This window comes from Scyliorhinus torazame, chromosome 17 (assembly GCF_047496885.1).
Source record: "Scyliorhinus torazame isolate Kashiwa2021f chromosome 17, sScyTor2.1, whole genome shotgun sequence".
Lineage (NCBI taxonomy): Eukaryota > Metazoa > Chordata > Chondrichthyes > Carcharhiniformes > Scyliorhinidae > Scyliorhinus > Scyliorhinus torazame.
Genome location: NC_092723.1, coordinates 185,484,226 through 185,501,301, shown reverse-complemented (window position 1 = coordinate 185,501,301; position 17,076 = coordinate 185,484,226). Strand labels below are relative to the sequence as shown.

The 17,076-nt window shown below is 46.9% G+C and overlaps 1 protein-coding gene across 4 annotated transcripts in view; it reads left to right on the top strand.

The window, feature by feature from the left end:
• Positions 1–17,076, top strand: part of LOC140394509 (myosin-11-like) — a 193,025-nt gene that overhangs the window by 70,176 nt on the left and 105,773 nt on the right. For all 4 annotated transcript variants that reach the window (XM_072481845.1, XM_072481843.1, XM_072481844.1 and 1 more), the window contains exon 4: positions 4,639–4,666. In XM_072481845.1, coding sequence (XP_072337946.1) covers positions 4,639–4,666 — 28 coding nt within the window. The remainder of the gene's footprint in view (positions 1–4,638; positions 4,667–17,076) is intronic.

The following is a 17,076-nucleotide window of genomic DNA, read 5'->3' as shown; positions in this document are numbered from 1 at the left end:
CTCTGATCCAGGGTCTGTTTTCTTCCCCTTCTATTACGGTTTTATTTTGCTGACGTATCTCTGTCTGGCTCACCTACTCCAAAGTTAAGCCTCCTTTGGAGGTAACCCTCACTATGATGCAGTCTCATATTGGCTCAGATTTAAGATCACCGCATTCGCAGCCTTAATACTGGGCATTCCTAACCGTGTCTACAGGGTCGCCTGGTTTCTGTACCTTTATGTTATATCCTGTTACTCTGTAAATTAAAATAATTATCAAGGCTTTAATGACTTCTCTGAATTTGTCTAATCTTTCACTAATTCCTCTCTTGCTATCAGATCATCTGCAATTGTTCCAAAAGAGTGCAGTAAAAGTTCCACCTTTTGTGACTTTCTTTTTTGGGTATCCACTTACCCATGCTAACGCTGCACCGTGTGAGCAATGTTTGCTTACCGTGTTTTCTTCTTTTTAAAAAATAAATGAGTACCCAATTAAGGGACAATTTAGCCAATCCACCTACCCTGCACATCTTTGGGTTGTGGGGAGAAACCCAGGCAGACACAGGGAGAAAGTGCAAACTCCACACGGACAGTCTACAGGTCTTGTACTGTTCAGTTATAAATGTATTAAAAAGAAACTTGGACCAGGGGCGAAATTCTCCCCCAACGGCGGGATGTCCGCCGACTGGCGCCAAAGTCGGCGCCAATCAGACGGGCATCGCGCCGGCCCAAAGGTGCGGAATGCTCCGCATCTTTGGCGGCCTAGCCCCAACATTGAGGGGCTAGGCCGACGCCGGAGGGATTTCCGCCCCGCCAGCTGGCGGAAATGGCATTTATTGCCCCGCCAGCTGGCGCGGAAATGCGGCGCATGCACGGGAGCGTCAGCGGCCGCTGTCAGTTTCCCGGCGCATGCGCGGGAGCGTCAGCGGCCGCTGTCAGTTTCCCGTGCATGCGCAGTGGGGAGAGTCTCTTCCGCCTCCGCCATGGTGGAGGCCGTAGCGGAAGGGAAAGAGTGCCCCCACGGCACAGGCCCGCCCGCGGATCGGTGGGCCCCGATCGCGGGCCAAGCCACCGTGGGGGCACCCCCCGGGGTCAGATCGCCCCGCGCTCCCCCCCCCAGGACCCCGTAGCCCGCCCACGCCGCGTGGTCCCGCCGGTAAATACCAGGTTTGATTTATGCCGGCGGGACAGGCAATTTCTGGGCGGGACTTCGGCCCATCCGGGCCGGAGAATCCAGCGGGGGGTCCCGCCAACCGGCGCGGCCCGATTCCCGCCCCCGCCCATTCTCCGGTACTGGAGACTTCGGCGGGGGCGGGATTCACGGCGGCCAACGGCCATTCTCCGACCCGGCGGGGGGTCGGAGAATGACACCCCAGATTTCTGTAAGTGAATCTCATTTTCAAATCCTGAATTATTGTGACAGGATGTAAGAGGCCAATACAGAGAGGAGTCTTCCATTTTTTTCACGGACGCACCAAATCTGAAAGGGCCATGGCGATATCACTTCTGACAAATCAACACTAGGTCAGCTGTACCTCCCAGCTTTGCTAACTTAATGGCGATTAAATCAGTGTATTAGGGATGGTGTCATTTTACCCTGAGTCCATTAATCCAACATTACAAGCAGGAGAAATTGTCCTCTTGTCTGGTTACAAAATTATTTCACCCACCGATTAACTTTTTTTTTCTTTTTAAAATAAATTTAGTATACCCAAATTCTTTTCCCAATTAAGGGGCAATTTAGCGTGGCCAATGCACCTATCCTGCACATCTTTGGGTTGTGGGGATGAGACCCACGCAGACACGGGGAGAATGTGCAAACTCCACACGGACAGTGACCCAGGGCCCGGATAGAACCCAGGACCTTGGCGCCGTGAGGCAGCAGTGCTAACCACTGCGCCACCGTGCCGCCCTTCCTGCCCAATTACAGCAATAGTTTGTTTCCAATCTTTGCAAGGACCATAAAACTTGCCTTTTTGAGACTCCTCCTGGTTAGACACCTACAGAAGTGGGACAGGTATGAAGTGCACACGCTGCTCCCATTTCTCTCTTTCAAAAGTACAGCGAACATGAAAATCCAGTTTGAAATCGGTGGAAAAGAAAATCAGAGTGCCGTGCACACAGAGTGGCCAGTCCAATAACCCTCCTTTTAAGCTTCTGAAAGGATTGACATATTTTTGTTCTTTGCACTGATATAAAGCCAAGAATTCTTCAGTGAGTCAGATAAAAAGTTTGAGCTCAAACTGTCCAACAAGTCTGGTCTCTCTCTCTTTAAAATTACACCATGATTTTGCCAGCTGTAAGTTCCAATTTGTATATTTTCTCTTGAGCTTAAACTATCCATCCTCTTCCTTTTTCTGGCGGTGAATATATTTATTCCTGCTCAAGTGACTCGGGAAATGCACTCGCACCATCACAGCAGCTTTTATGTCAATGCAGTAATAAACGGAAGTGAAAATCAGGCAGCCAATCATGAGCATTAAGGATATTCAATATCGTGAGTCGCATCTGCTCCTGGGCACAGAATCACACTTCTGACACCGACCTGTAGTTGCTGCTCGTGTTGTGATGAAAAGCACGGATCACATCAACGCCACTTCTGATTATCAAGATAATCCAGAGCATTGCAGAACAACCCAAGCAGGGATCGAAACGTCATTTACATAATGCTCAATTTCACCGAAGAATTCTTATTTTTTATATCCGTGCAATCGAAAAATATTTCCATCCCTCAATCTTAAAACAAAAACACTTGTCATTTTCATGGGCGACGCCAGAAACTTTGAGAATAGTTGTTTGTGATGGAACCCTCCCGAACTCGGGCAGTTGAACCCAAGTGTTGGGATGTCAAGGAAATAGTTGCAAAATGTTTTGAGTGTGGAATTGGTGCACTGTATACTTGGTGCACTGTATACTTAGTGCACTGTATACTGTCACCCTAAACAGGTTGACGTAAATCGATAGCTTGTTACACCCCATACCATAGTAATCGTTTCCCTTTTTGGTTTTAATGAAAATGAGTAAGTGCATTGCCAGAGAGGCTCTTGATAGACAATGAGCCTGTCTTGGGCAACTGGTGTAGATCAGTTTCACTGGTGCTAAATCCAGATGACCTATTGTTTAATTTATTGGGCATTTTAAAAGCATTTTCAATTGCACGAATGTGTTCTGCTAAAACATTTGTCTTTTCATTTCTAGGTAGTAAAGACATCAAGGGATACGGGGGCAGTGTGGGAAAATGACAATGAAGTAGAAGATCAGCCTTGATCATTGTCGAGTGGCATAGCAGGCTTGAGGGGCTAAGTGGCCTACTCCTCCTATTCCCTACTCCGCCCATTTCCAATGTATTCTCCTCTTCATTCAGGAAAGCCACTGTGATGAACGGTTATTGTATTACTGTACCCTTATCATCATGTAAGGTGATGTCCCCTTTAAGACCGGGCTTGGAACCCTGGGGGGCACCGCCCACCTGGGAGTCCCAGGCGGCACCCAGTAAGCACCCGTCTCGGCACCAGGCTAGTTCTTAGCTTATTAAAGCCTTCTTTACCGTTTTACTCTCTAGCGTAGTTATTGAGGGTACAACAGCCACACATCATGAAACCTCACCCTCTGTTGTGCAGCATTCGACTGTAAAACACCGTATAGTTGTAACCTCTCGTGTTTAAACAGTAAATGTTAATTTGGCCATCAGATCTAGAGAACTAATGATATGTGAGTTTATAACCTACAGCGCTCTTTGGGGATTTCTAACTGGAGGAGGATTTGATATTTATAGCGTGTTTAGTTCAGTACAACCTAGCAGTATTCATGTTTAGCGGTAGGATCAAATTGCAATCTATTTGGCATCTTCTTTCTGTCCTCATAAACCTGTCAATGTAATTGTGCTATATCAGTAGATTTTTGTTCTTTGCCAACTTTCGCCTCCCCTTTTATCAGAAGGCATTGACTCGCAGCTGGGGTATAATTCCTTGCAGGCCAATCTCTCGGGTAACTCAGCTATTATTCATGTGTGAGCCTTGGCAATCAGTGTTGACAGGTTATTCAACCATCAAGGGTACCTCAGCCGAGTGAAATCCTACCCTCGCCTATTGTCTCCCACACGTGTGTAAACACGCGTGCTTAAAGACAGCGAAGAGTGGAGCCAAATGGAGGCAATTCCATGGCGTTTGACAACAGCGGAGAGGACAGACGTTAGAGGAGATTTGGTTTTGGTTCTTGGGATATGGGTAACATTGGCAAGGCCGCATTTATTGCCCATCGATGGTTACACTGAAGCCTCCACAAATGCAATCAGGATGTTGCGATTGACAATGTCAACTGTTTGATCAAAAATAATACGAAGTAAAAACAAGATACGAAAATGTGGGAATGAGTTACAATCAATGAAGCCAAATTTTTAAATGTCTATGTGGTGCGACTCTCCTTTAAAGAAGAAATGTAAATGAATTTATGAAGGGATTTTGAAATTAAACCTCTGCCATTTTTGAAGCTTGGTGAATCAATGAGTGATAATTTATTAATTCTTAAGGTTTCTCAGGTGCATTCCAGGTTCACTGGCAAATTGAACGACAAACTCTTGCGTTAGAATGTAATGACACATTGTAGGTGGAGAATTCATCCGCTCTCACAATGTAATTTTATTCATCATTTCTTTTACAGATCGTGAAGACCAGTCAATTTTGTGCACGTGAGTAAAATACTTTTCACTTTTAACTATTCGTAATATTGCTGTTTGATCAAACATGTTTAAAATAAATCACATTTGTCTCCTTGATGTGGTTGTTGTTCAATACATTGAAAGTGGTGAAGGAGTGAGGTTGGGGAGGGGATTGACCAAGTCTGGTGGTTCATTGAGGATGGGGTTGATACCTACGACCTGAAATGTAAATGATGCAAATATAGGATGCGATTTAATGGAAACATTTCAAGTGGCATTTTGGGTGTGATTGGCAGGATGTTTCTCGACGGTCGTATTGGTGAGGTCGAGCGTGTATTTAACAGTACTTAGTGTCATGATATTCAAACACACACATCATGATAGACACACCAACAGACAAATCAGAACACACAACACCACAACCAATGACAGAAAGATATAAAAGCACAGACACGACCCCCGGTGGTCAGTATTAGCTGCAGAGGAGAACCAGGACACATCTGTTACCAAACACACTCAGGGAGACAGCACGTGCAGAGTATCCAGAACGAACTGTATTATAAGAGTTATAATAAAATAGAGTTGTACCACATACAACTGTGTTGGCTCATCTGTGCACCAGAGCACCCAACACCACATGGTACAGGAGTGGATCGATACCTGCCGGCATACCTCAGTGTACACAGACAACCAGCAGTGCCCAGGCAAAATGATAGAGCTCCCGGTTCCGCAGCCGCTCCAGTGCTACGGCGATCTCCGCGAAAACTGGCGGCGATTCCGGCAAATGTTCGAATTGTTCCTGGTGGCAGCTGAACTCCAAGACCTGGATGATAGCGAAAAAATTGAATTTCTCCTCACCATCGCCGGTGCAAGGACAAGAAGTGACTCCAGTGTCACAAGCCTCCACAGAGAGCTCGTGGACAGCCTCCACGATAGAGGCAACGCAAGACTCCAGAGCGCAGTCCTTGCACGAACAAGAAGTGACTCCAGTGTCACAAGCCTCCACAGAGAGCTCGTGGACAGCCTCCACGATAGAAGCAACGCAAGACTCCAGAGCGCAGTCCTTGCACGAACAAGAAGTGACTCCAGTGTCACAAGCCTCCACAGAGAGCTCGTGGACAGCCTCCACGATAGAAGCAACGCAAGACTCCAGAGCGCAGTCCTTGCACGAACAAGAAGTGACTCCAGTGTCACAAGCCTCCACAGAGAGCTCGTGGACGGACTCCACGATGGAAGGAACGCAAGACTCCAGAGCGCAGTCCTTGCAGGAACAAGACCATGAGGGTCTAGCAACCTCTCCTGACCAACCAGCGGCAGACGATGCAAGTCTGCCATGCTCACGTGAACAGCAAGAAGGCTATAACAGCCTACCATGCTCCACTACACAGCAGCATGAACATGACGGTCTCTCATGCTACAATGAAGGGCACAGCGCTGAAGACTGTTCAAGCCCAACTGAAGACAAGCCAAAGGAATCGCCTCGTCCAAGCCCGAAGAAAAAAGGTTTATGCGCTGACCTTCAGGATCATTATAGCCGAACAGAGATTAATAATGCTGCACGGCCACAGAAGGATGCTGAGGATTTGCTAACGAAATTAATTGAATGTTTAACTTGCAAGGAGCAGACTGAGAATTGCCAGTGTTTTAGTACGGATCGAAAAAATGGACAAGACATTGATCCTCAGGTAATGGAAATAACACAACCTGAATCATATCTACAGCAGGGACAAATGTCTCCCTTCAACACAACACCGCAAAATCCCAACTTCGGAGACCAGCAGTTAGTCAGTAATGACTCTTCAAACCTTGAGGGGAACATTAATTGCATTGAACCTATACACGCTCCACTGATTATTGAGCAGAACATTGGAGCAAGAATCCTGAGGACACCGACATCGAGTAGCCAGATAACGAATTTAAAACCCACAGCAGTTTCAAGTGAACCAAGTGTGCTTTCCACTAATGGTGAAGATGCAGATAAGGTCGACCAGATTATCCATTGTACCACACTAACCCCAGTGATTAAGCAGTTATGTATGGGGAGTATAATGTGGGCAATTGAGAACAGTAAAAGAGAGACTGTGACCATGCCAGTCCCAGCAAAATCAGACCCAGAGACCATGAAGGCATGTACATTAGACAAAGATACATATGAGGCACCTGAGAAGAAAAGTGAAACGGAATGTTCTTTGGAAAATAGTACAATGTCGATAGAAACATTGGATCCTATATTCGAGACCATACCTATGGGAGAATTTGGGGGTAATAAACAAGGTTCTGCAATGTCTGGGGGGAGATTTAAAATTCCAAAGAAGAAAAGCCCAAATGAAGGACAACGGCAAGACAATGACAGTCCACCGACATGGTGTGCACCACCAGATGAAAACTCTGACAATTTACCCAACCCTAGTGAACAGCAAGCTGCTAATGAGGATCTATCCACGGGATGTGAGACGAGTGACGACAGCATCCCACTTCCCATGCAAAAGGTGCAAGGTGACAGACCTCGCCTAGTGCGTACCGAGGCACTCGACGATCACGGTGGGACCACTGACGACTGCGGTGGCAGCGCACCGCTTCCACCCTCGATGGCTCGACCCTCTCCACAGGTTGGTGCATTCCTGCATGTTCCGACTCCAGAAGTGCAGCTTCAGGGAATCTCGGCTGCCTCCAGTGAACCTGTTGGGACTCCGGACGGGGGGCATCGACGGAAGGCAGACCGGACTCCAGATGGGGAGCAGCCAAGCGCCGACTCTGATTCGCGCACGCCAGACCTTGCTCCGGACGGGCGGTGTCGCGGCCTCGGTGATGGCACGCTCAGGGTGACGGCGGATGCCACGGCGACAGGGAATGGATCGCGTGGCAGTCCCACTGGGTTGGCAGTGGCAACCAGCACCGGCGGTCCAAGATGGACACACCAATTCGCGCCATCGCCAGACGTTGATGCGAGCAACAATTCTCTCTCCAAGGCGACATGCTTCGACGTTTCTCTGCGGAGTCGCCCTTCCGGCACAGCAGGTGGCCGGAACCAGCGTACAGCACCCAACACCACACTTAGTGCCGGAAATGTGCCCCCATGAGTTTCTCGCCATTACCGGCTCCCTCGCCGTCTGATTTGCCAGACTCACGCCTCCGCATCTTGGTGCTAACAAGGGGGAGCTGGTTTTAAACGCTCCCTCACCATTCCCTAAATCAACACGCGAGCATGGCTGCACACAGACCTGCTCCTCGCTTTGGAGATGCCCGACCTGACCAGGCTTCGAGACAGTGCATCCGGTTTCCCCGAGGGGGTTCGGAGGACCAGCAGCAGGGTCACCAATACCGAGCACTGGGGCAGCAGTTTCAGTGCACTTGAACCGCATGCCGGAAAATGGAAATGGCTACTTAACTCCTCAGATCCCCTCAGCAGACATTGCGCCAGCTTCATGTCTTTAGAAAGAGGACTAAACAACGCCCGTGTGATTTCTCACTGGGGAACCAATTTAATTCCCAGGAGGCCGGTCCATTCGCTTTCACTCTCGCTAATGAGATGGAAATTAATGCAAATGAGGGTTGATTATATACTTGTGATATTTGGGCGTAACCCGGAACACTCCATCTGAATAGCAAACTGATTCGTGCCCGCGTAAATCTCGATCCTGCCGTTCCCTCTATTTAACCGGTGCGTCCAGAATGGACAAACAGCAGTGAAACTAAAATCAGAGGGTAAACTGTGACAGATTAGATGTGGGGGGAGGGGGGACATGGGTGGGAGAAAGGTAAAATTAGGAAAAGGGAGAAGCAAAGTGGAGAAAAGGTAAGGGAAGGGGGGATAAGTAGGGGGGAAAGAGTGGGGGGGGGGAAATATATATAAAGAAAGACGAAAAAGAAAGAAAAGATAAAAGACAGTGAAAATGAAATGGGATGAAAACAAAGGAGTCAAGGTGGGGTAGAGCTAATCATCTGAAGTTGTTGAATTCGATGTTGAGGCCGGAAGGCTGGAGCGCGCCTGACCGGAAAATGAGATGCTGTTCCTCCAGTTTGCGTTGAGCTTCACTGGAACATTGCAGAAGGCCCAGGACAGACATGTGGGCACGGGAGCAGGGTTTTGTGTTAAAATGGGAAGCAACAGGAAGGTCAGGGTCCTGAATGCGTACAGACTGAAGGTGCTCAGCAAAGCGATCACCCAGTCTGCGTTTGGAATGAGTGTTTTGGGCCCGGGATGTTAAGCATGGAAGAGGTAAAGGGGCAGGTGTTACACCTTCTGCAATTGTGTGGGAAGGTGACATGGGTGATGGAAGAGGTGCTGGGTATGATGGAGGAGTAGACTAGATTATCTCGGAGGGAACGGCCTCTGCTCGGGCATTCCCTCCCTCAGTCTCTCTGTCCCTCTTCCTCACTTTCCTTCTTTGCGTTATTCCTTAGAACCTACTCGTTTGATGAAACTTTTAGCTGCCTGTCCCAATATCTCCTCAAGGTTCAGCGCCAGGTTATGTTTGAAGCTCCCTGGGATGTTTTACGTTTGTAGAGGACACTTGTTGCGCTTGTTCATTTACCCTCTCGTTTGAATTATTTCTGTTAAAAGGATTTGACGCCAAGTTTCTGTGCAATAAAAGAGGTGGTAGAATTTTAAGAACTGTTGCTTCACCATATGTAAAATATAGGGGATTATAAAACAGTGGATATAAATTTGAAAAAACGCAAATTACTGCGGATGCTGGAATCTGAAACCAAAGAGAAAATGCTGGAAAATCTCAGCAGGTCTGGCAGCATCTGTAGGGAGAGTAAAGAGCGAACGTTTCGAGTCCAGATGACCCTTTGACAAGACAAAGAGTCACCTGGACTCGCAACGTTAGCTCTTTTCTCCCCCAACAGATGCTGCCAGACCTGCTGAGATTTTCCAGCATTTTCTCTTTGGGATATAAATTTGAAATTCTGATTTATAATCTTGGTTGTGAGCGACTTAATAACATAGCAATGACATAGCAACATCAACAAGAAGGAGAGTTATCAAACTAGAACCTTTTCTGTTGGGCTATTTTGCACTAAATGGCGCAGGATAGAGAAAGATATTTGCTTCTCTGTGAAGAAATGAGAAGAAATTATGAGGCTTTGGGTTTACAGTTGGCGACTAATGCAATGCAACAAGCCAATATAAATATGGTATAGAAAAGTAAGTGGGAATGTAAATTACTGTAAAAGGTCTTGGGTTCTTCATCACTCTTTTTCCAAGATGTTCAGTTACCGAGGGCATTGCCTAATAAGGAGCAAAGCCATGCAAACCAAGAAGGCTCCAGTCTTCTCCACTGAGCTGTCCCTCAGCCCGGGTGTCACTACGAGTGCAACAATTGGCCTCATTTTTCTTAGCTGAAAACTGAAAAATGTAGGCAGTGTTCCAGCTTGTCCCAGCTTCACTTATCGAGCTTAAGCAGTGGCCCTTGCTTCCCAATGCACGTCAGGGACAACTGATGAGAGCAGAGTCTGGCTCAGCTGTGATGTACTGAATGGTAACACAGATTGAAATGAAATGAAATGAAAATCGCTTATTGTCACAAGTAGGCTTCAAATGAAGTTATTGTGAAAAGCCCCTAGTCGCCACATTCCGGCGCCTGTTCGGGCGCCAAGCTTTGTTTAGGCTTGCACATGAAGAATGGCTGGATGAGGCTGATATGGGCAGCACGGTGGCACAGTGGTTAGCACGGCTGCCTCACAGCTCCAGGGATCCTGGTCCAATTCCAGCCTCGGGTCACTGTCTGTGCAGAGTCTGCACGTTCTCCCCGTGTCTGCGTGGGTTTCCTCCGGGTGATCCGGTTTCCTCCCACAGTCTAAAGAAATGCAGGTTAGGTGGAATGGCCATGCTAAATTGCCCTTAAGTGACCAAAAAGGTTAGGTGGGGATAGGGTGGAGGCCTGGGCTTAAGTAGGTGCTCTTTCCAAGGGCCGGTGCTGACTCGATGGGCCGAGTGGCCTTCTTCTGCCCTGTAAATTCTATGATACTGAGAGAGTGGTGGGAAACAATACTACTGTTTTCATTAAATATGCCAATATTTTGCAACTGTGACTAATTAGTTTGGATTTCAATCCTTTATGAGAGAATCTCAGAATCAAAATCACAATCAACATTGAGTACACAGCCGACAAATGAATGATGTGTCCGTTAATGTTGGGAGTGCAGTAAAGTGTTCCCATATTGCCCATTTCATAAGCAAATACAAGATTCCACCATGGGAAGAGTTTCTGGGCTGTGTTCTCATGTGCTCAGTTTGTACAGAAAGCCAAAATGTTAGCCGATTAGGCAGTAAAGAATGAGCCGCCCCCTTTGATCAAACAAACTATCACACATTCAACACGTCCAAAAGAAGCTGCTGCAGAGGCTACACTGGGATTGTTGGAATGCTGATGTAACAGTGAACGGCAGCAAAGTTTCCTTCTACATTCTAGATTTTTGTCCATTATGGAGACTGCACTTGGTAGGAACAGGAGAAGGCCATTCAGCCCCTCGAGCCTGTTTCACTATTCGGTGAGATCATGCCTGATCTGCAAACTAACTCCATATACCCACCTTCGTCCCAATATCCCTTTCAATGTCAGACTCAAAATTGATCAATTGTACAAGACCGCCCCTAACTTCTACTGCTCTTTGGGTATAGGCTTGTTTGCTAATTTCACTACTGAAAGATATGGTTCGGATTTTTACACTCAGTCCCAGGTCTTTGACTCCTCAACAGCAGAAATAGTTGTTCTCTCTCTGTCCCATCCATTCTCCTTAACATATCATCCCTTAACCCCCGCCCCCCCACCCAAGGTCAATATATAATTCCTGAGGTGTGGTGCCAGGACTGCTCACTGTAACTTCAGCTTGGGCCTGACTCGGACTTTGTGTCATTATTCCAAAAGTCCCAATTCTAGTGCTCCAATCGTAGAAACCAGGGAAGAGCTGACATGAAAAGCCAGGTGGCGAGCAGTGTCCGACCTGTCTATCTACCTGATAATGACAGTAGAAATGTGCCTCCGGTTCGGCAGGAAAGTTGTAACAAATAATCTGTTTCCAAACAACATGTAGCGTCCATATCGCATTACCCGCAACTCCCAAAGTCAGTTCTCTCTTTGGTGTGTGGTGGGGTCCTTCCGGCCTAGCCTGTAGCATTAGCCTGTTTGATGTCCCCAGGTTTACCATTTAGTCAGCAGGACTCAAAGACCCAAAGTCTTCACCCCCACCTAATTTACTTCTTGCCGATCAGCGCCATGTGCGTGAGCACCCCACAGACTGAGCGTTTAAGGAGGTGGCTCACCACCATCTCCTCCTCAGGGCAATGAGGGATGGGCAATTAATGCTGACACGCTCACTGATGAACAAATGGGAAAACCCCTGCCCAACAGCAGAAACTTGAGCAGGCCACGCGGGCCGAGAGAATTTCTGTTTCTCTGCGGAGACTCCACAGGGTCAGCAGCTGACTGGATATCCACCCAGTGTCTAATGGGATTTTTATTCTCTTCTGGTGGGGGTGTAAACAACCAAGGACCAGCTGATCAGGTGCAGGGGCTTCTAGAAGCTGGGAAGCTAGTTTAAGAGGTGGCAAGAGAAAGGCAATTAAACTAAAGGAGAAGAAATGTTGGTTAAATGGTGCTGTTGTCAGGGTATTCTGGAGCCACTGGAAACACTGAAATAGTCTTTTTTCAATCCCGTTTATTCCGATGTTTCAGTGTCAGGAATGTGTGTGTGGCGTGCGACAGTTTGACAGGAATCAGAAAGGAAAGCTTGGTTCTGATGAAACCGAGGCAAATGTCAGTTGCCGTTGTAAGTGGAATGCAGGCACAGCGAAGCTGTGACCAGAATTCTCCTCAAACACACCCTGGGGTTATTACGTTTTAAAATAAATTAAGAGTATTCAATTATTTTTTTCCAATTAAGGGGCAATTTAGCATGGCCAATCCACCTAGCCTCCACATCTTTGGGTTGTGGGGGCGAAACCCACGCAAACACGGGTAGAATGTGCAAACTCCACACGGACAGTGACCCGGGGCTGGGATCGAACCTGGGACCTCGGTGCCATGAGGCTGCAATGCTAACCACTGCGCCACCGTGCCGCCCTTACACTGAGGTTTTTAAGCAGTTTTTCACTGTGGTAGTCACCACTGTTGTATTATATTGTAGATATGGGTATTACGGTAAGGCCCCTGTACTACAGGTATGGGGGTAGATCCCTGCCTGCTGGCTCCACCCAGGAGGTGGAGTATAAATGTGTGTGCTCTCCGAGCAGCAGCCATTTCATGAATGAAATGAAATGAAATTAAAATGAAATGAAATGAAAATCGCTTATTGTCACAAATAGGCTTCAATGAAGTTACTGTGAAAAGCCCCTAGTCGCCACATTCCGGCGCCTGTTCGGGGAGGCTGGTACGGGAATCGAACCATGCTGCTGGCCTGCTTGGCCTGCTTTAAAAGCCAGCCATTTAGCCCAGTGTGCTAAACCAGCCCCTGCTGTAAGCTGCTGTAGGAGGCCACGCACCTGTGTAATAAAGCCTCGATTACATTCTACTCTCGTCGTAATTGATAGTGCATCATTCACATTTGGATTTGCATTCAAGATCCTGAGGAATCTGGGCACAGCAGACAGGAAGCAACGCTTCCCGTTGGTAGGAGGATCGTGAATCCGAGGGCACCAAGTTAAGGTGCAGCAGGTACGGGTGTGGTGGAGGCAAGTTCAACTGGAGGCTTTCAAAGTGGAATTGGATAGATATCTACAAAGAAAAGCATTGCAAAGCCAAGACGAAAAGGTGGACTGGAGAGGGTGGAGTCAGTATGGACAATGCAGGCGAAATGGCCTCTTCCTGAGAGCCTTGTTGCAGAGCCTCTTTTCTCCCAGCATTTCCAGAATGATTGTTGGCCACCTCATCCTCCTGAACTCCTGAAAAGAGCATCAGGTTGGGGTGACAAGGTGGTTAGCACTGTTGCCTCACCGCGCCGAGGTCCCAGGTTCGATCCCGGCTCTGGGTCACTGTCCGTGTTGAGTTTGCACATTCTCCGTGTTTGTGTGGGTTTCGCCCCCACAACCCAAAGATGTGCAGGCTAGGTGGATTGGCCACGCTAAATTGCCCCTTAATTGGAAAAAATTAATTGGGTGCTTTAAATTTATACAATTTAAATTTTAAAAAAGAGCATGCAGGTTATTTAACAAGAATGGGAAGCAGAGATGTGAAAAGACACCAGGGAGATAGTAGTGGTATCAGCAAACTGACCATGAAACTCCAGCCACTACTCCCAGATGTATTCCAAAGAGTACCACAGCAACACACTTCCTAAAAGGACAAACTTGGTCTTCAAGGTGACTTAGCTCCAAAACAACTATTTGAATAACATCCATTGCCTTCTCAACGTGAACTCCTGTCGTATTATATTGAATGACGAACAAATTCTCAGCACAATGGCTTAAATTGAGTGGGTGCACTTAACTCCACAAAGTAACCCATGCATGCCATTCAACATTAGAAAAGATGCAAGCACATCGGATTTGTACTTTAGATTTGGCTTCACAAATGAGGACGCAAATCAGACACCAGAAATGTTGGGGAATGCAGGGTTTAGTGAGAAGGAGGAACTGTTGTTGGGGAAAATTGATGGCAATGAAGGCCGATAACTCCCCACAGCCTGACAATCTACATCCCAGAGTACTTGGTTAGCACAGTTGCTTCACAACGCCAGGGTCCCGGTTTGATTCCCAACTTGGGTTACTGTCTGTGCGGAGTCTGCATGTTCTCCCCGTGTCTGCGTGGGTTTCCTCCGGGTGCTCCGTATTTCTTCCAAAAGTCCCGAAAGACGTGCTTGTTAGGTGAATTGGATATTCTGAATTCTCCCTCAGTGTACCTGAACAGGCTCCGGAATCTGGCGACTAGAGACTTTTCACAGTAACTTCATTGCAGTGTTAATGTAAGCCGACTTGTGACACTAATGAAGATTATATAATATAAAGGAAGTGGCTCTAGAAATAGTGGATGGATTGGTGGCCACCTTCCAGGATTCTACCGACTCTGGAACAGGTCGTGCAGTTTGGAGCGTAGCCAATGTAACTCGACTATTTAAAAAGGGAGGTAGAGAGATAACAAAGTCATAGAAAGCCCGGCGTTGGTAAAGGGGAAAATTCTAGAATCCGTTATCAAAGATTTTATAGCAGAGCACTTAGAAAACAGTGGCAGGTTCGGACAGAGCCAGCTTGGATTCATGACGGGGAAATCATGCTTGACAAATCTACTGGACTTCTTTGGGGATGTAACTAGTGAGTTGACGAGGGGGAGCCAGTCGATGTGGTATATTTGGACTTTCAAAAGGCTTTTGACAAAGTCCTGCATAAGAGATTAGTGTGTAAAATTAAAGCACATGGGATAAGGGGTAGTGTATTGAGATGGATAGAAAACTGGCTGACAGACCGGAAACAAAGAGCAGGAATTAACGGTATTTTTTGAATTGACAGGCAGTGACTAGTGGGGTACTGCACTGATCAGTGTTGGGACCCCAGCTAATCACAACATATATTAATGATTTAGATGAGGGAACAAAATGTAATATCTCCACATTTGCAGATGACACCAAATTGGATGGGAGGAGGATGCACAGATCCTTTGGTGCGATTTGGACAAGTTGAGTGAATGGGTAAACGAATGGCAGATGCAGTATAATTTGGATAAATGTGAGGAGCAGGTTATTATCTGAATGGCCATAAATTAGGAGAGGGGAATGTGCAATGAGACCTGGGTGTCCTCGTACCCCAGTCACTGAAGGTAAGCATGCAGGTACCGCAGGGGGTAAAGGAGGCAAATGTTATGCTGCCCTTCATTGTGAGAGGATTCAAGTACAGGAACAGGGATGTCTTGCTGCAATTATACAGGGCCTTGGTGAGGCCACACTTGGAATATTGTGTGCAGTTTTGGTCTCCTTATCTGAGGAAGGATGTTCTAGCTATAGAGGGAGCACAGAGAAGGTTTACCAGGCTGATTCCTGGGATGGCGGGGCTAACATATGAGGAGAGATTGACTAGGTTGGGATTGTTCTCGCTGGAGTTCAGAAGAATGAGGGCGGATCTTATAGTAACCTATAAAATTCTAACAGGACTGGACAGGGTAGATGCAGGAAGGACGTTCCCGATGGTGGGTGTGTCCAGAATCAGGGGGCACAGTCTGAGGATACTGGGTAGACCATTTAGGACAGAGATGAGGAGACGTTTCTTCACCCAGAGAGTGGTGAGCCTGTGGAATTAATTACCACAGGAAGTGGTTGAGGCCAAAACATTGTATGTTTTGAAGAAGCAGTTAGATATCGCACTGAGGGCGAAGGGGATCAGAGGAACTGGGAGCAAAGCGGGATTTGGCTATTGAGTTGGATGACCTGCCATGATCGTATTGAATGGCGGAGCGGGCTCGAAGGGCCACATAGCCTGCCCCTATTTTCTATGTTACTATGTGATTCATACAAATTATTGAAATAGCGACAGGAAAGGACTGACTTTTGCTTTTCATTTAACTTTACTTTATCATCCCGTACCTACAGGAAGCATATTCTGGACTGTCAGCACAGTTATAAATAGCAACCACTCAATAACATTTCCGTGTGCCCATCATAATGCCTTGATCTTTACAATATGGTCGCCTTTAGTAGGAAGTTACTCCAAGGAGCACCAAATAAGGAAAAGTCCCGGTGACTTCGCGGAGAATTGGAGATAGGTCATCTGTTTGATGAGAGGCAGTAAGTACAAACTGTATGTCACTGGCCACAAAGTAATGCTTTATAAATAAAATACTTCTTCTACGGACGTTTAGTACCTCTGGAAAAATGTATGTTCCGAACAAGTGCAAAGAGTGCCTGGATTTAAATACGCTCTGAAATTCAATGTTGGCCTGGCTTTTATTTGGGGGCGGGGGGGAACAAAGAGATGAGGAGCTTTTTTAAGATGGTACATTCTGCTTAACTTTAGAGGGAGTCTGGACCAGTTCCAATTTTCTGTTACCAACTCTTTATCAGATTGAAATAGAATTATTTTGAATCCCTTGAGTTGAAATGGGTGGGAAGTAAGGACTTCTTGTAATCTTGCGTATTTTAAACAACACTTCCCTGTAATGGGATTAAGCATGTTCTATTCTTGAGTTTGTCTGTCACAAATATGCTGTTGTTAAAACTGCTTTTGATGCTAAACTAGTCGAGAGTTAATAATGTTTGCAGCTTGACCATGTGTGAAGCTGCCTGCCTGGGGTGGAGTGTTTCAGCTATGACGAGAGGCTGGATAGGCTGGAGTTGCTCTCCTGAAGGCAGAGAAAGCTGAGGCGGGACCTGATCAAAGTGCGCAAAATTATGAGGGACACAGATAGGGTGGATAGGAAGGAACTTTTCCCCTTGGTACAGGGGCCAATAGCCAGGGGCATAGATTTAAGCTAAGGAGCAGGTGATTAAGAGGTAGGCAGCACGGTAGCACA